Genomic DNA, 19,555 nt, shown 5'->3' on the forward strand with positions numbered 1-19,555 from the left:
AAAGGGAACCGCGAGCAAGCGCAATGCGGGGATATCATCACACCATGAAAGTATGCAGAAGGCAGACGAATCGGCAAATTTTTCATGCCTTACGATGCCCCAGTGTTTGTGAAGCTCTTCAGCAAATCGAAAGTTTTCATGTTCGCAATTAAGAATATCAAGAAATTGCTGAGAGAGCACACGTAAGCCCAGGTGACCGCCCGGCAGTTAACAAAACCAAGCAAATGCCTAGCGCTTGCGTGTGCGTGCCTCGCGACGATTGCCCCGCGTCCCCTGCCCACGTGTATCAAGCCAAACATACCCACTTAAAGGACTACTCACATGAAAATTTTACGTTCCACTTTTGTTGCCTTTATCGATGCTTAATGGTCTGGCGAACCCAAAACAGCACTTTAAATACTCCAGCATGCGATAATTAATTACACTGAACGGCCTTAAAATCGTTTATTTCAAATTCCCGCGCTTTCATCCCGAAAGGCAGAATCCCGGCATGACTTCACCGCTTTGTGTGGACGTCAAAACACTGCAGAGGCTGGTGGGGGCGTTGTTTCGACCACACCACCACCGGAGCTGAACGGCTGAGCTGCCTGAAGGTGCTAGGCCTACCATTGCGGCGGAAATTCGATGACCGCTTTCAATAAAAGTCCTGATGGCGACTTCTATTGCGATTCCGGGCTATATTACCGCTTCCTTTCCCGTGTGTGGAACTTTATTTTTGCCAACAGTGCCTTTCTGGGCACCAGTTATGCCGGTAGCTCTGGTTTCGTGCACACATTTGTGAATGCGCCAGCGCCCAGTCACCGCTCACGGGGCCGCGCGCGTGTAGTGACGTCACGAATGTTTGACGAGCGCTGTCGTGTCACTTCTTTTGGCTATCGCGGGATGATGTCACGCTGATGTCCATTTGCTGAGTGCCGCTCCGTCCGCTGCTCCGTCGGCGCGATAAATGAGATCCAATTGAACTATGTTCTTCGCGTCGCAGGCCGCTCATATTTCAGCCAGGGTATTCTGTTGAGTGAAGGAAGCGAACTGTGCCATAATATTAACGCCGAAAATTGGTGTCAGTACTCCACTTAAGGAAATTGGCTAACATTGACAAAAATAATAATAATAAATAAATAAAAATCCAGCGTTCATTGTAATCGTGGCCACACTTGTTCGGAACAAGACAGACACGTCATAGTGTACGCCCCTCCAAGGTGACGTACATTTACAGTTGAACCCCTTTATAAGAGACACGTACCCGGAAGCAGTTTCTGTCTCTTATACGAGATGTCTCTTATAAGCAGGGAACCACGTTTTCACTTACTAATCAGGCCATAGTTCAATGTGGGCACCGTATGAATAAAATAAGCTCAAAAGAACGCTACAGCATGTTGCAATAGATTCATTCTAATTTATGTTTGCCCCCAGAATTTATGAAACAGTTCTGAATCTTTGTTTGCTTCATGACTGCATTTACACTGTTTTTTACAACCGATTCTACAAGCTTTCTTTCCTTTCACTGTTTGTTGAAGATGAATCGTAGATGTTGAGTTCACAAGCCTGATGAATAGCCAGAGCGCACAGCTTCCTCCGCTGTCTGCTCAGGTTATTCATTACGCTTGCAGGACTCAACAAGTGCGATGCCTCTTGATTGGGAGCTACGCACGTGGGAGAGCCCGCATGTGCGGTCGCACTTCAATGGATGGCACTAAGCTTCAATCACTTCTGTAAGTTGCATTTCCATTGGCAGGGCTTCTCATCGTCATTTCATAGCTGACTGAACCACTGTGTGTTTGCTGAAGTTATAATAAATAGCGACTGCAGGCGTAAGTTAAAATGTCTGTTACAAGCGAGATTATTGATTAAAGTTCAAGGATGACTTGTCCTTTATAACCCACTGTCTTCTACATCCGATGTCTGTTATAAAAGAGGTCAATTTAGTGGGAAAGATAGGGCAGCCAGCCATGTGGGTAGACAGTGTCTCTTACACCCATTTGTCTCTTTTATCCATGTCTCTTATAACGAGGTTCAACTGTATTATCTTCCCAAATGAAAGAAGCCCACACCTATAGCAACAATGACAGAGTAAATGTTGTTGCGGCAGCGAAAATGAAGCAAGCCTGCTGCAATCGTGGACTTTAATCGTCGTGTGGTCGTGAAGGTTGCCCAGAGCTCCACTACCTTCAAGTCTTACGCGTTAGTGCTTCCTTCATTTTTTTTTCTTTTTTTTTGAAAGCCTTTGTGAAGATCCATAAAAATTTCAACTACATGCCTTGTTGTTCATAAGGAAATATACCGTGGTGATCAAATAGCTTGCCAAAATATATAGGGTGTTTCAGCTAACTTTACTCAGAGTTTAAAAATACTATGCCGATGCCCTCCAAGATGACGCGACAAAATGCATGTTGTTCTATATTGCATACATAGTGTGTCACATTGTTTTTTATTTTAGTAAATTGAATAATGAGTTAGGATTAGGTAGCCTACTTCTGAATCAATGAACCTAGGAAAAAAAATTCCAATTAAAAAATTGCAGACCGGTTTGCAAAACGTCAGAATAAACCGTTTCATTCTTTCTATCTATAAAGTATTGGTGTTTTTCAGCATAGTGACGGTGCCCACAAAATTAAAAAAGAAAAGAAAAGAAAAGAAAAACACGTGACATGCGTACTTGTGCGTCGTGACTGCAGTCCTCCCAAGCGTTCTGCGCATAATCATAGGAGCGCAGCCGCTTAGTTGCTTCCGGCAGCACAAGTGATAACTGCTCCGTCTGCTTAGCACTATAATGAACTGTCGCGAGGGAAGCACATCGCTGGCGTAAGTGGCACAGCCAATGCTTACGCTGCTGCCCTGCCGCCTTTTAACTCTTTCGTTACGGCGGAAAAACGGCCGATTTTGAGTGCTTCCACAAAACTACTTCTTTCGCTTGAGCTAGTGGACACATTTAGCATTGCCATGCATGGAATTGTAGCTTATAAGATTGCTCTTACAAACACATAACAGCAGTTTTGTGAAAGGTACAATTACTTACAGTTTATTGGTCAAATAATCAGAAAAAAATGCACAAAAAGTATACACGCAATGTATATAGGCGTTTGTAATGAGCCTAAAAATTATTTGAGAAATTCTAAGATATGCAAATTGTTCCTACATTTCTTGGATATGATTCAATATATATATATATCAATGCTGTACACCAAGTTTTGTATTTTTGAGGGCCCGTCAACCTAGCGGAACTGACGGCTACGCCCCTCCTCAAAGCCACTCATGTGTAGGTCGGTCATGCATCCAAGCACACTTTTTTGTGTTCTGACACAAGAACCATTTCACTTTAGTGGTAAAAAACCAGAAAAAAAATCCAGCCCTCTTCAGAAGTGTCACGCATCGCTCTGTAGCAGTAATCTGACACGAGTGCCAGGCTATCATGAAGGTGATAACACGATATGACACGGCGAATTTGGCAAAATATTCCCACCGTACGTTGTCCCGACCCTACACATCAATGTGTAAAGCCGCACTCATCAGATAGGAAGCCCGTTTTGTTTATAAATACAGCCCAAATACAGTGGACGCTGTTTTCACACAACTCGCCACTATCGCGGGTTCAAATTTCACTCTCGACGCAGTCTCTGCACGCGAAATATCAACAAAGCATAATAAAATCGTCCGATGGCCTATGGCGCCGTAAGGAAAGAGTTAAGTTGCAGCGTGCCTACAGCTGTTTGTATGCAGAACACTTGGGGCACTGCAATTACGACGTGTCTGCGAGAGTGTCACGTGGTTTTTTTTTTCTTGTATTTTGTGGCCATCATCAGTAAGCCGAAAAACACAAATAATTAATAGAAATACAGAAACTGTTTATTCGGACATTTTGCAAACCGCTCTGCAACTTTCTCACTGGAAATCTTTTTCCTAGCTTTGTTGCCTCAGAAGTTGGCTAATTAAAATTGACTAATTATCAAATTAAGCAAAATACAAAAAAAGTGTGACACACTACCTACAAAAGTGAGCAACATGCATTTAGTCGCATCGTCTTAGCGTGCATCAGCATATTTTTAAAGTGATGCTAAAGTTCGCTGAAACACCCAGTATAGTTATACCCTAATTACACTAATACGCTGAAGCACTTGCGGTTGAAGTTGCCACAACAAGTCGAAGCTACCCTCATGCGATATATCAATAAAGCTAAGAGCACCAGGACAGCTTCTTTGTGCTTGTTTTATGCAATATAAAAGGTTTTAAAAACCTTCTAAACAAGCCTTTCATATTTCTCAGGCTATAGTTACTGAAGCATGCTTAATAAAAAATTGTAAATTTCGGTGTTCTTATTGGAAGTCGCTCAAGATTTGTTTTAATTTGTATACCTAGTCAAACAAAATCATTATTCACATTGTATTCTCTTCAAAAGCAAAAATTACTAATTGCACACCCCTACTCTTTAGACATTTGTACAGGTAACCCTTATCAAAACAAAAAAGTTTGATATCCAAACATGCATGCGTGATTAGGTATTGAAAAATTCCAATTGACAAACCAATAGCTATTTTGGTATTGTTCTGAAGCTGCATTGGTTTAAAGGCCTAGGCCACACACCAATGCCATTAGGTGCACTGGTATCCCAGGTGCATTGGTACATTAGCCTGGGCCTATCCACCAAAATTTTCCAACGTTCTCTGGGCACTGCCATTTTCACATTGGTGCACTGCCATGCGGGCATTAATCCTGGGGGACTGGAGGAAGAGCACCCAAACAACCACTGCCGTCACTGTGCAGGTGGTTGTTTGGGTGCTTCATGTGGTTTGAAAATGGGCAAGCACTCTTAACTCTTTCCTTACGGCACCATAGGCCATCGGACACGTAGTTCCAATGATTTCAAACGTCCCGCGAAAGTTAAAAACGGCGCCTGGCAGACAACTAGCGCCATTTGGCATATTTATTGACAACTTTTTTTTTTTTTTTAATTTGCATTTTTGCCATGCGGCATATAAAGAAAAGATAAGACATTAGGTAGAATAAACATACCGGGTACAAAAGCACAGGTAGTCAGGAAATTGATGACCTTGTACAAGTCTAAAGGTAGGCATGGAGTCCGGTCTCATGCAAAAAGTTCAGCAGCGACCTGCAGTAGTGGTCTTCGTTCACCCACCGGTTGAAGTCCCCCGGTTTATCCCACCGAAGACCAACCACTCTTAGCGCACTGTCCCGAGCTGTTCTGGTTCCTTTGCACGTCCACAAGAGATGATTGACATCAGCTTCAGCCGCCGAAGCCGGACACTTAGGACATGTTCCTGGGTCTTCTGGTGCGGGTCTCCAAGTGCAGGTGACTGACTATTTTACGATTTTATTATGTGTTGTTGATATTTCGCGTGCAGAGACCGCGCCAAGAGTGAAATTTGAACCCGCAATAGTGGCGAGTTGTGTGAAAATGGCGTCCATCAGACATGGGGTTCCAATGATTTCAAACATCCTGCGAAAGCTAAAAACAGTGCCTGGCGGGCAACTAACGCCATCTGGCGTATTTATTGACAACTAATTTTTCGACTTTATTATGTTTTGTTGATATTTCGCGTGCAGAGACTGCGCCAAGAGTGAAATTTGAACCCACGATAGTGGCGAGTTGTGTGAAAACGGCGCCCGCGATTTTTGGGCTGTATTTATAAACAAAACGGGCTTCCTATCTGACGACTGCGGCTTTACACATTGATGTGTAGGGTCTGGTCAACGTACGGTGGGGATATTTTGCCAAATGCGCCGCGTCAGATCGCGCTATCACCTTCATGATAGCCTGGCACTCGTGTCAGATTACCACTACGGAGCGATGTGCGACACTTTTCGAGAGCGCTGGATTTTTTTTCTGGTTTTTTACCACTAAAGTGAAAAGGATTTTGTATCAGAACACAAAAAAGTGTGCTTGGATGTATGACCGACTTACACTCCAGTGGCTTCGAGGAGGGGCACAGCCGTCAGTTCCGCTAGGTTGATGGGCCCACAAAAATAGAAAACTTGGTGCACAGCGTTGATATATATATTAAATCATAGCCAAGAAATGTAGGAACAATTTGTATATCTTAGAATTCCTAAAATAATTTTTAGGCTCATTACAATCGCCTATATGTGTTGCGTGTATACTTTTTTGTGCATTTTTTTCTGATTATTTGACTTATAAACTGTAAATAATTGTACCTTTCACAAAACTGCTGCTATGTGTTTGTAAGCGCAATCTATAAGCTACAATTCCATGCATAGCAATGCTAAATTTGTCCACTAGCTCAAGAGAAAGAAATAGTTTTGTGGAAGCACTCAAAATCGGCCGTTTTTCTGCCGTGACGAAAGAGTTAAGTGGCGAGTCAGCAATTCACAGTTTAACGCTGTGTAATACGTATGACAGGGCGTTCAAGGCGGCCAAGTCTGGGTGTGCCGCCGTGTCTCTTGCTGCAGCTGCTCAAGAGGGCATTTCCGGCCCGAGGCGGTGTTCCCTGCTCACCTGGATGGTCTGCTGCTTCACCAGGGTGGAGGGGCCCGCACAGGGGAGGCCCCCCTCTTCCCATTCGGTGGCCCGCACCACCAACAGGTCCCAGCCGGGTTGCGCATCCCCGACGTCCACCTCCAGGCCCCCGTCCGTGTAGTCGATGCTTGGGGGCACACACAGGACTCCGGCCACCAGGGCCAGGGTGAGCACCGCCACCCACAGCATGCCTCCCTCGCACAGGGTGGGCCACACACTGCGTCACAAAACCGGGGACACTCACACAGAGCACCTCCAAGGTCCCACCACGGCAGGAGATGAACTAGAAACAAGCTCCCTCACGCTCAGAGTTCAAAAGAAAGCGCGTGACCCCCACCAGTTGGACACAGAGTGGCTCTGACAATGGGATCGAGCCGGAAGGGACGGGCACGAGTGCTCCAAATGAAATGGGACCCTGAACAGGTAGGAGAGAGAACAGTGCACAGCACAACACAAAGTCAAAGCAGAGGAGGTGATTCCGTCTGCATGGTGTTAGAGAAGAGCGTGCAAGAGTCTGAGGCTCTGGCTCACGCAAGGGGGCCCTCAGTATGGCCTCGGTTCTGAGGGGGTCAGAGGTTTTGTCCAGCATAAAAAAAGTGTTAAAAATTCTGTCATAAAGGTATGACACAAGACGCGCAGTTGAAAACACTGGTTGATCGCCTAAACACAATGAGGGGTTTAACGGAATTGGATGCTTTCATGTCAAGGAAAGTGCCGTCGTCTTGCGTGGTTCTAAGCAACACACTGCACTAAAGCGTTGTTCAGCCATTCACAGCACCTATTACAAGTTGGTGTATGTCTGCCATTTAGAAAGTACGAGTGTGTGAGCTATTTTAAGTCTGCAAACGGATACCACAACGAATGTGTTGTTTTCAACAGCCGCGCTGTTTCGCTTACAGTTCCGTCGTACACTGTTACCAGAAAAAAATACAAAGGAAAATACTGAGCGCACGTGAGCGTGTGCCTCGTGAAGAGTGCCCGGTGTTGGCCAGGCTTGCGCGTGGGCTTGCGACACGTGCGAAGCTCACAAAATAATTAAATAAATAAACGAATAAATAAATAAATACCACGCGCATGGAAGTGTGAGCCTCGCAAGGAACAGCTGGTGTCATTCAGGCTTGCATGTGGGCTTGAGCCACGTGAGGAGCTCAAAAAATACAACAAAAAAATAATACCGCGCGCACATGACCGTGCACCTCTGGAGGAGTGACCGGCGTCATCCAGGCTTGCGCCTGGGCTTTTACCACGTGAGGAGCTCGCAAAAACGATACCAAGAAAAAATACCGAGCGTACAGAAGCGTGTGCCTCGTGAGGAGCCCCGGTGCCGGCCAGCTCGAGCTTTGAGAACACTCTGCCCAGCATTCTCGGCGTGCTCTCTCACGCAGTCGCAGTCTTCTACGTGCCAGTTCACATACGTTCACACCTGAAGTGGGGAGCACAGAAGGCGAGTATTCGAAGCCGGTTGCCGCAGGTTCTAGCGCATGCTAATGCGGTCGACTTTGGGAGAGATGTGAAAGGCTGGGGACAAAATGATCCGGGCCTGCCAGTCACGGAGATTCATGCGAGGTGCAGCAGCCAGGTCTCTGACCGAAGGAGACGGGTCACCAGCTCTGCTGATTTTCCAGCCTTGCACAATGAGTGCAAGCTGCGAAAATACTTTGTTGCGAATCGTACTAAGTGTGGTTTTACCGTGTGCAGTTTGTTCCTTGTTTGTGTGTCTCGTGTTAGCTTCCAGTATTTACAGAGTCCCCTTCATATCAGCAATTTCATGTCGACATAGGTACCCATGGTATGCCTGCGCTAGTTGTGCTACTACAGAGGGCTGCCATAGCCACATTACGGTCAGCGATTTTGCTGCCCAAAATGCCACTCTGTCCATGAACCCAGCAAAAAACAATCATTTTCAGTTGTGTGTTACAGACGCAGAAATTAGAGCTTTAATAAGGTGTCTCAAGACAGCGTTTTTAGGACAACGTAACCATACTAAGAGAGTGCGTAACGATGATGAATTCTTGTATTTTGTCTTGTGCAATGGATCCACTGCAACTACAATACCATACACTTCTGCCATACAAATACTGCTATTTTCACTCAATGTCCCAGGGCTGGCAAAAGGCTGGCAAAAAGGTGAGCGGGGAAAAGGGCCATGCATGGAGCACTTTTTGATAAAAAAACGCTGTAATATTAGTTCTCTCGGAGCTTCTCGCTTGTCCATTACTTTAAAAGACACGGCCTCGCACTCACCAGCACCGTTTCATCTCAAATAACTGATGTTGTTGTTTGTCATGTGTCATCTTAGACGCCAACAATCACACATGCATTGGCTACAGTAACTGCTTTCTTGGATATGGCTACAAATCGTTAATCACTCTCCCCTCCAGATTGGTTGCTGGTCATGCAGGCACTTTAACTGACCACATATTTTTGAACTCCATATCACCACGGCGTTCTAGATGCTAGCATCATTTTCTCTATATCCAATTTTCTTTGGTTGTTCATGTCGTTTGCTCAGTTCTAATCAACCTTTTTACACACTGAGAACTGATAACATAATGCACGCTTATTACCCACATAAAAAGCGTACACTGGTCCAATATTTTAGCATCTAATGATGCAAATGATGTGCATGATCAGTTTATTAATAGATGCCTAGACGAGTCTTCAGTTGCTACAAGTTGCCAAAAAAGTTTCCTGCTCCCCATAATTTATGGATCATAACTAGTTTGCTTAAAAGCATGCATAAAAAAACAATTTTTATAAAAATGGAAAGCGACCGCAGAATATTAGACTCAGAGCTCACTACACTAATACTGCCGTGAACCATGCCTCCTGGTTTGTTTGCTTCTGTGTTTTGTTTTAAGGAACTTGCTTTTGAATAGAGTTAAGTAGGTCAGGGAGCTTTCATGGTTCTTAAACAAAGTTTGAGCAGCATCTTTCACATTGAAAAACACACGCTAGAAAGTTTCTTGGACGTCCCACTCGTTGAAGATACGGACGCGCTTCAGCTTCTCCGAACACTCTTCTGGGTCCTCAGTGGGGGATCCCCGGAACGATAACGGTTAAAGGAGTTATGAAGAGAAAATACAACTTCGTTTAATTTGAAAGAACTAGGATTCAGTATCTCACTAAGCTCCATTACAGCCACAAAAGATGTTTTTTTAACGACAAAAAAGCAAGAAGTATTTAAAAACTTTCAAATTTTGCGCCACAGTGATGTGTTATGAGCAAGAATGACGTCATAGGGGCCCACAATAAAACATAATTTTCCGTGCGTTAACTGCACGTTAGCATTCAAGTGATGCGGTCAAATGGAACTAGAGGCCCCATTACAGACGCCCAGTCGTGTGTCGTCACGACAGGTCAGTGAGGCGGCCACCAATCGCACAAACAAGGTTCCGTGACGTCATAGAAAAGTTGCGGGAAATTGGCTATGGGTCGCGACTGCTTCACACGTTTTCTTTAATATCTTCGTTATTTGTTCGAGGATTGCGATGATATTGGTATCATTGTTATCGGGACTAAGCAGTCTTTCCAATAAACCCAACTTGTATTTTGTCTTCATGCCTCCTTTAATGACGGTGTTGCAGAACCATGGGGGACGGACTTGCAAGCTTTGGTCACTGTCGCTGTCTCCACTTTCATCAAATTGTCTTGAAGAAGACCATATTCAGGGGGAAGACCTTGGTGTCGACAGCTGGCACGGGAAGGATTTGCTTGGCAGCTTGCCTGGGGCTTAAAGTTCATGCACCTTGTACCTCCACCAGATGTCACGTTGCCAGTGATGGAAGCGGCATTTTACTTCTCGGAGCAGCTGCTGGAGCAGGCAAAATTCTAGTTTGGAGCAGCCATAAGCCACTTTGGAGCAGATGCCAAAATACGCTTCAATACAGTTATAAGGGTGGATATAATTCACAAGAAAACCCTTAAAGTTTCCAATATTTATTACGCACCATACTGCATGCAAAAACCAACGATCAAATGCAGTAGGCACATCATTTCAAAAATCCGAACAAGATCTCTGTTGCCTTCAATTTTTGGATAAAAATACTTGAGGTACATCACTAAACCCGCCGCGGTGGCTCAGTGGCTAAGGCGTTGCGCTGCTGAGCACGAGGTCGCGGGTTCGATTCCCGGCCGCGGCGGCCGCTTTTCTGATGGAGGCGAAAAGCAAAAACGCCCGTGTGTACGAGATTTCGGCGCACGATAAAGATCCCCAGGTGGTCAAAATTAATCCGGAGCCCTCCACTACGGCGCGCCTCATCGCCTGCGTTGCGTCGGCGCGTTAAACCCCTCAATCAATCGAGGTACATCACTAAACTGTCCTAGTTTTAAAATGCACATTTCCACTCGCAGCCAACAACTAAAACAGGGTAAACACAATTAGAGTAAAAGCCACAAAACCACAGTCATCCTTACGTCACGTTTTAAAAAAATTTAACATTTTAACTTCCAGGTTTGTCTGTATATGTAGTTCGGGTACACCACAACAACGTTGGAGTTGGACCGATGCAGCATGCAATAGAAAATGATTGCAGAAAAACGTCTTGAAAAATATAAAGCCAAATAATACTAACTCTACAATGTTAACAACACTAGTACACGCCACAAAGAACCGTTTATATGTTCTTTGTGACAAACATGGCAATGCCCCAGGGCGGCTGTAAAGCCATAAAAAAAGTCGTGGACGATCACAGATAAAGAAGGCCATGTCTACAGATGCGCAGACACACCGCAGCAAACTCAGTTTACAAGCAGGTTTCACTTTAATGTTTAAATAAAGGTGACACTAGAGAAAAGTTTATTTTTAGTTTCGGTTTAGTGCTACCACACGCTTTCGAAATGCCCTTTCGGCGCACGTTTGGAGCAAAAATCCCTTAAAATGACCATTTGGAGCAGCATGGAGCAGAAGTTTCATCTTGGAGCAGTTTGGAGCAATTGGAGCAGCAGTTCCATCACTGCGTTGCAAAGGATGATGCAGATTCTTGGAGAAAGAAAGCTTATTGGAGAGAACTTGTGCTCCACAATGAACTTAAAGAAGGCGTCGAAATAGCTGCCAGCAGAGTAATGTGCACAGATAAGAGTCGGCGAATCAAATGCTGAGGTGTTTGCCCTGCAAAACTTTTTTATCTCTCCGCGTTATTCTTTCTGGAACAATCAAATTTGATCGAGAACACCGGTGATGAAAGAAGAGCATTGTGGTGTAGTGACAACAGTGTGAACCACTCTCCCTATCAAAAACAAGATTGCCTGTACGGCTTACAAAAGAAAGAGAGGGAAACACGTGCTACGCTCCGAACAAAGACAAGACAACCTGGAGCAGACAGATGCTGCCAACAAAACACACAAGTAAAAAAACCTGAGAGAATGGCCTGCGGCAATATTGCAACGTACTAAATAAGCAGTTAAAAGAAGCGAAAGGTAGAGATTATGAAGCTGAAATTCTGCAAGCCAGTTATGATGTAAGGAAACAAAGAAAAGTAATTACCTCATATCTGAATCATAATCATGAGGCACCTATTGTTGAGCTTCAGTCATTCTGTATACAATCACCCCTTAGATTTCGTCAACATGCCGAATGCATTCCTTCGTTATATTCTCGCCAGTGAGTCTCGTGCAGCACCACCAGTGATCCTCACATTCATCTTTCCTGTTTCCAACCAGCCCGGATGAAGTCATCAACACCATCAGGCCTCAAACAAATTCGCCCTTTGAACATTAAATGAATCGCTCCTGCGATCGCCAACCGCTAGCCCACATTATTAATCTAGTTTTCGAAATGGGTGCATTTCCCATCCAACTAAAAAGAGCCAAGGTCACACTGGTCTTCATAAAAGGGGACCGAACTTTATTTTCTAATTATCGGCCCATCCAAATCTCCCACTTTTGGCAAAATGATAGAAAAATGCATTGAGCGGCGTTAAAGCAAGTACTCATCAAATTTCAACATCTTATAAACCCACCAGTTGCGTTTCTGCGCCGGTAATCCCTCCAATCTTGCTTTACTGTCTTTTCACTGACAACATGCAACTAATGCAGGAAATTATGCTGGAGCCCTTTTCATTGATCTGACCAAATTTTGCAATTCACAACATTTTTTTAAAACTAAACTAGCTGCAATAAACGTTGTCGGTCCACTGCTTTGCCTGACGGATGAAATGCAGCACTTGATAAATCTTTATACACCAACTACCCCAACAACTGAGCGGCATTTCCACTTTCCTTGGTGTAACGTTGCTTTAAAATGCCTAAACAATGACAACAGCACCTGTTCCGTTCAGCTAAATCTACAAGACTGAAGTCTGAATGGCAAAAAGACTGCACTGCTGCCAGAGAGTATTACATGCTAATTGCCGAAAATAAGCGGAAGTTCTACTTGCTATTGCCATCCCATTGCCATCAATGCTGCAAACCGACCCAAAACAATTTTGGAAGACAATTAACGCCGAACAATGTAATCTTATCTTAGCTGGGTCGCTCAGGGTGCCTTCTAACAGATTGTACGGTAGCTGACACCTTGAATGCTGCCTCCTGCTCGGTATTCACTAACGAGCCTGCAGGTGACCTTTTAGAGTTGCCAGATTTCCTACATTGTTCCTATACTAGCATCACCTTTGATCCCTCTGGTATTTATGCTTTTCATTTTATTATTTTCTTTATTTTTGTGGGGTTTAACGTGCCGCAGCTACACCTTGGCTACGAGGCGTGCCAGAGTGGAGGCCTCTGGATCAATTTTGACCAACTGGGGACCTGCCGAAATATCGTACACCGGTGTTCTCGCTTTTCGCCTTTATCAGAAAAGCTGCTACGGCAGCCGGAATCGAAGCCGCGTTCCTTGGCCTTTGGTATTGCTAAATTGACGTGCTACGAAATCCTTCGTCCTCTGGAAATGATGGTATCAAAGCCGAAGTGCTAAAAAACACTGAATATACATCATCAATTATCTTCCCCTTCATATTTCAGCCATCCTTGGACGCAGGAATTGTTACATTAGATTGGCAAACTCACCCATGTCTTCAAAGAAAGGAAACCAATCCACTCTTCATTACCATCCTATTTGTGTGCTCTAAAATCATGGCACATATCAGTTACCCCAATGTTGGCAATTTTCTATCATTTGTAAACTTCCTTAATCCCAACATGGTTTCCACGAAGGTTACTCTCACGACACTCAACTTGCTCTATTCCTTCACAACCTGCATTCTCATCTTGACCGCAACATTCCAATCGACGCCTTTTTTTTAGATTTTGGGAAAGCATTTGATAGAGTCCCCCATTCCCGACTAATACCGAAGCTATGATGCCTCAAGCTACATCCGTCAATATTAAACTGGATTCAAAGTTTTCTTGCCCACCGTCAACCATTCTCCATCCCCAGTCCTTTCTGGTGTCCCCCAAGGCACAGCGCTGGAGCCATGGGTGTTAGCGGGGGGGTGCACAAGGGGCACTTGAACCCCAAGCCACACCAAAACCATCGCCCCCTTCCTCTCACCCTCTCCCTTCACCCCGCAATGCAGTGGATTTGCCCCCGTCAAGACAAAATCCTGCCGACGATCATTGCTGGAGCCGCTTCTTTTCGGATTTAAATAAATGACCTTCTCGACACCCATTTCTTCCTGTTTCACAGTGCCCATTCCATGAAAAGACGGGTGCTGTTTCTTCCAGCACCCATCTCTTCGTGGATGATTGTGTTGTTTACCGGCCGATAATCAATTACCCTGATGTAAATGCCCTTTAAAACTATCTTCACTCTCAGTACATGTTGTTGAGCTAGTTGGTACAGCATTTTAGGAGCAGAAAAACTGCGTGTCAAAGACAAGACTAATACAAAGGGGACAGGACTGCGCCCGTCCTGTCCCCATTGTACCAGTCTTGCCTTTGACACGCAGCGTGGTGCAAGAAATGGCTCATGACACTTCACGTCAGTGAAACCTCTCTGATCTCTTTTGACCGCCGTCCAACTTATGCACTCCCATGCACCACCTAAGCAATACCACTGTATCCTTCCCTACGTTTCCCAAGTTCTTAGGAATCAGTCCCGATTTATCCTGGTCCTCGTGTCCTCGGCTATTTGCATCACAACCTTTCCATGGAACCATCCTTTGTCTAACTACCTGCTTACAAAGCATTCGTCCTTTCAAAACTTGATTACAGCAACACCACCCACAACCCACACCAAGACAACCTCTGTAATGCCCTTGAGTCAGTCCGAAACCGTTCAGCCACATTCATCATTTCCGACTACAGTCGACGCTGAATAATTTGAAGTCATTTAACTAAAATTTTCCAGCTAATTGGAAGTGCTGTGCTGGTCGGGGAAATTTTACACGCAATTGAAGGGAAGAAGTTGCTCGATAATTCGAAGCTAAAACCCATTATATCAGTTAACTGGAGGTTCAATTGGAAGTAATTTCAACTAAAAAGCATCAACATGACTGTCTTTTCTCGATAAAATCTAAAATTTTCGAGCGCAAAAACATTGCCGCGTTCCGCACTAATTTCCACACCATCGAAAATGAGGCAGCGCACAGTTGGTAAAGTGGCAGGCCAGTTGACACTTGGGCCAGCATATGCGTCTCTCTCTTTTTTTGAGGTTCTCAGCCTCCTTTTTGTTGACACACGGCTGGGTGATGAGCTTGTGTGGTGCACGCTTCCATTTTGGAGACGTCTCAGCTATCATGGCAACCCGTGTCGTGTGCTTGACTTGGGGGACAATAGTCGAGATTCTGAAGGGAGACAGATGAGTTGCTGACTAACAACAATATTATCATTGCGCCTTTTTGTTTAATTAGAACTTCGGTTAAATAGTTTTTGTGCTCACCGTGGACTTCGTATTAACGGGAATTCGTATAACTCAAGTGTTTCAGCCCTAAAATCACAACTCCCCCCCCCCCCCCCCCCCCCCTTGTCTTCCGTCGAATGATACCCTGTCTGCCTCTTTATCACCGGTTCCTTTATTCTTTAAACCAAAATAATCAGTTATCATACCCCCAGTTATCAGTTGCCCTGAGCCTCACCCTACAGTCATAGTAACGCTGTTTACCCCCAAGCCAGGGTTCGTACAGGCTTCAAAAGCAAAAATTCAAGGGTTTTCAAGGACTTTCAAGGACCAGAAAACACATTTTCAAGGTCCCCATGTAATATTTTATCTGGGATTATTTAAAATTTTCCAACACAATGCAAAAGTTTTTTATTGCACAATACCTAAGCACATTAGTTCACATCTAGATAGGTGCTAACGGGTTCGTAAATGCTCCCCCAGCTTTATTTTTTTATTTCATGGCTCGTATTTACAGGTTTTTCTTTGTGTTTTTCTGAGGCTGTTTGATTTCAAAACTTAGTTAATGTTGCCTGCATCTCCTGCTTTGTCAGCAAGAGTATCAGCTGAAATAAAATCGAGCAAGTGTTGCTTCAAGGCAGGATGAACTATGTACACGTCCACCATTTGCACGTAAAAGCAAACGTAGATGGAGCGTATGAGGCACAGTAAAGATGCAATGAGCAAGCGCCCACAGACTAGATGCAAGATAGAGAACAGAAGCTGGCTTTTACTGGATTGTATCGTGATATAGATTGGATTGACAAGTGCCAGCTCCCAATGTTGCCTTGTAATAATGAAAATCCACCAAACTTGTAATTTCACGCAATACACTGAAAATTGATTGTTACAAAGTTTCTTTACATTTGTTAACACCTAAAATCTATGACAAGCACTTTAAATTCTTGTAAAAAGACAGGGCCATTGATTCTCTCCGGAAAAATCAAGGGTTTTCAAGGACCATGCAAAAATTCCAGGACTTTCCAGGCCTTGAAATTGACACTTCTAAATTCAAGGGTTTTCAAGGTTTTCAAGGACCTGTGCGAACCCTGCCAAGCGCCCATGCTACAACTTTTCATAGTCCATTTTTTGTTTTCACAGCACACGACTCGAACGCTCTTCCTGGAGGAATTGCGTACGATTTGAAACCGTTCTTGTTCACACCTCTGGCCTGTTTCTCACCTGGCATTTTGTCTGCCCACCCCTCATGTAATGCCCCCAAAATGGCCACTGAGATACCAATAAATAAATAAATCAGCTCAGTAGCCGCAGTGAGCAATGAAAAAATGCGACAGGGCCAAAAAATCTCTGCTGTGCTGATCCAGTGCCATTATATTATGACCCCCCCAAAATAAAAAAAAATAAAAAACAGGTGCCATAGCAGCTTGCACTCGTCAACAAAACACGCGCTCATCAACATGTACGTCTTACAATCATTATAAACTTGCCAGCTGCAAACAGTGACAGTTACAAAAACTGCAACAGCTCGAAAAAATCTGTGCAGTGCGTGAGAAATGAATGACATGAAATTTGGACTCGTCTTACACGGACACACACACACACAATGAAATGTAAACAAACACATCCTTCATGTGACACACACTTGTATTCATCATCCTCACCGGTCATGATGTGATGGCCGTGCTGAAAATCGAAAGAACTGCATTTCCAGAGGAGAATCCGGAGCTCTCCACCACAGCACGCCCCATAGCTTCAGTGCGATTAAACCCCGCAACATAGAAGCTGACTACAGAGGCGAAGGGGGGGGGGATGCTGGTTTTCAATGACACCAGCACTGACTCAGTGTCAATTTAGCATGGCGAATTACCCAGGTCAAGGAAAATAAATATTCAGGGTCGTGGATAAACGAAGGGGACAACTACTTAAGAACTCACGAGGAGCAACTTAAAAAGTAAAGGAAAGCGAAACAAAGCTATAACGGAGCATGGAGCTCTGTGGCGGTATAACATATATGAAAGTAGTGAGAGGAATGTGGAAAGGACTAATGGTTCCGGGCTTCACATTTGCGAATGCAGTACTCTGCTTAAAATCAGACGCTCTAGCAGGCCTTGAAGTCAACCAGAGAACGGTAGGCCGTTTGGCCTTAGAAGTGCACGGAAAAACAAGCTAAGGTTTTGGGTACATATACATGAAAAGTGTGGACACGTAGTGGCTAAGGAAGACTAGAAGGCTAACGATGAAATACAGAAAGAATTGTGGAGAGAGATTCAAAGCCAGCCAAGACAACCAAAAAAGAACCAAGGCAGATAGAAACGAATGAATGGAGAAAAAAATGGAAGCTAAAATGTCGTTAGAAATGTACAGGGCAGGGAAATTGGACATCACAAACAAAAATTTCTTCTATAATTCCAAGGGCAGTGCCTCGCTTTTTGGGGCTTGAGCAGGTTGCTTGCGAACTAAGAGCTTTGTGGGAAAGTATGCACAAAATGACAAGGTATGTGTGGTCTGCAGCAAAGAAACAGAAACTATGCGGCACATAGTGTTGGAATGCGAATGCATCCATCCAAATCTACATGAGGGAAATATTCGGCTTCCATAAGCCCCAGGATTTAAGGGTAGCGAAGAGGGAGTTAACCTCAAGGCTGTTGAGGCGACGAAAAGCAGAGAAGAATATTGCCTAGGACAGCTACCACCAGTAACAGAAAAAAGTGTTTTGTGCCTGCCCTAAGAGCAGAACTAGTATTAAACGAAGAGTATAAAACATGGACACATTAGTTCCTTTTCGGTAAGATGACATGTCATTACACCGTTTACAACGGGATACCACTAGCAATCGTCACTAACGGTCCGTACAAGTTTCAGCCGAGCATTTTGGGTAGGGGGGGGGTCATGGGAAGTCGCACAGGATATGGGCTCTGCAGCGCTAAGGTTTCAAAGGAAAGCGATTGCGATTTCCCTCTATTTTGAATATCCACAACAATGCCAATTTCTCCTCCCCTCCCTATTCCCGTCGTATGCTCAAACAACATGCAAAGCTCGATCATGCGGAACCGTCTGCACTCCGCGGCTATGGCTGCTGCAGACGGTTTAGCAGGATCGAGCTCCAAAAGCGTCACCCACAGAACGACTACGGAATAAGGGTAGCATTTTGGGCACACCGGATAATCCGAGCACCACTGCCGCGTAAAAAGGTCACGGACAAGAGACAGAATAGACACTCACACTGTTGCGCTGTGTATGCGTAATCGTACTCTATCGACGACACTGGACTCGTGTACAGATCCTACACATTTACAGTCGAAGCCTGAAAACCAAGTGGGAACAGAACGCGCGCGAGATAAAACATGCGCGCGCCATTTAGTTTGAGCGCGCGCAGCTCTTATCGCGGGGAAAGAAAAAGAGCTCGTGCCACGGCGATCAGAATGCTCGCCTGAGCTTTGTTGACTCAGCTCAGGTTTCGCGGAACAACGCGCGGCCAACAAACCCGTCGTAACTCGATCCTCCAGTTATCGCCGTCACACTTGTTTCCGTCAGCTCACAATCCTCCGGTGTTGCGAGTATGATAGACCGTGCCGAGACCCCACTCACCTCCAATAAAAACTACACCGCGTTGTCTGTTGGCGACACGGTCCGCCAATCAACAGCCGAATCCACGGCACTGTAGGACCGTTTTGTGCTGACAGACATGCAGGTGGCACTTGCAATGCTCCACACTCACAGGATGGCACATGTAAAAACCCACCACACTCACAGAAGCCATCGAGCCGCAAGTTTCCGAAACACAACCAACACAACGACCACTCATCACGTGCGCGACTGTGCGCGACGTGCAGGGCGGCTAGAAGGCGGGGCGGAAGAAAATCCTTAGCTCACGTGAGCAAAACATGACGTCACTTGAGCGCCTGGGCACTGGTCGGCGACTTTGGCTAGTTTCGGTTTCCGAAATTGTGGCGATCCTAGCGGCACGGTGCTGCGGCGTGGCCCTTCCCTTTCCCTCAGTGTTTCTTTCTTTCCACAGCGTCAACGCTTCCGCGCCTCCTCACGCATGCGCAACAGCTCACCGGCGCCAATATTTTTTTTTTCTTTCTCTCGGCGCGCACGGCGGGCCAGTTCGGTACGTGCGTGAGCGAGCCGGCGTGCGAAGGGTTGCGCGGGTTGCCTAAACGCTTCCACGGGCGGAAAGTTTCGCTGCATTATAAAATACATTCGAATGTATTCTAAATATGGGGCAGCGGAGGAAGGAGTGTTACCACTCCTGCGCAGCTCTGTGGTGCAGCAACACAGGGCGG

At 45.1% G+C, this 19,555-nt stretch overlaps 1 protein-coding gene across 2 annotated transcripts in view; it reads right to left on the reverse strand.

Annotated features, from left to right (window-relative positions):
* Positions 1-19,113, reverse strand: part of LOC144152567 (uncharacterized) — a 75,190-nt gene extending 56,077 nt beyond the window's left edge. The window contains exons 1-2 of one of the 2 annotated variants that reach the window (XM_077683874.1): positions 18,855-19,113; positions 6,470-6,707 (exon numbers count right to left, since the gene is read on the reverse strand). In XM_077683874.1, coding sequence (XP_077540000.1) covers positions 6,470-6,679 — 210 coding nt within the window. In that variant the 5' untranslated portion in view covers positions 6,680-6,707; positions 18,855-19,113. Of the gene's footprint in view, positions 1-6,469; positions 6,708-18,488; positions 18,784-18,854 lie in introns of those variants that run through there. The other variant, XM_077683873.1, reaches the window with a different exon arrangement.
* Between the last annotated feature and the right edge of the window lie 442 nt (positions 19,114-19,555).

This window comes from Haemaphysalis longicornis, unplaced genomic scaffold, assembly GCF_048455015.1.
Source record: "Haemaphysalis longicornis isolate Haplotype H1 unplaced genomic scaffold, Haemaphysalis longicornis Haplotype H1 scaffold_9, whole genome shotgun sequence".
In the NCBI taxonomy this organism is placed as follows: domain Eukaryota; kingdom Metazoa; phylum Arthropoda; class Arachnida; order Ixodida; family Ixodidae; genus Haemaphysalis; species Haemaphysalis longicornis.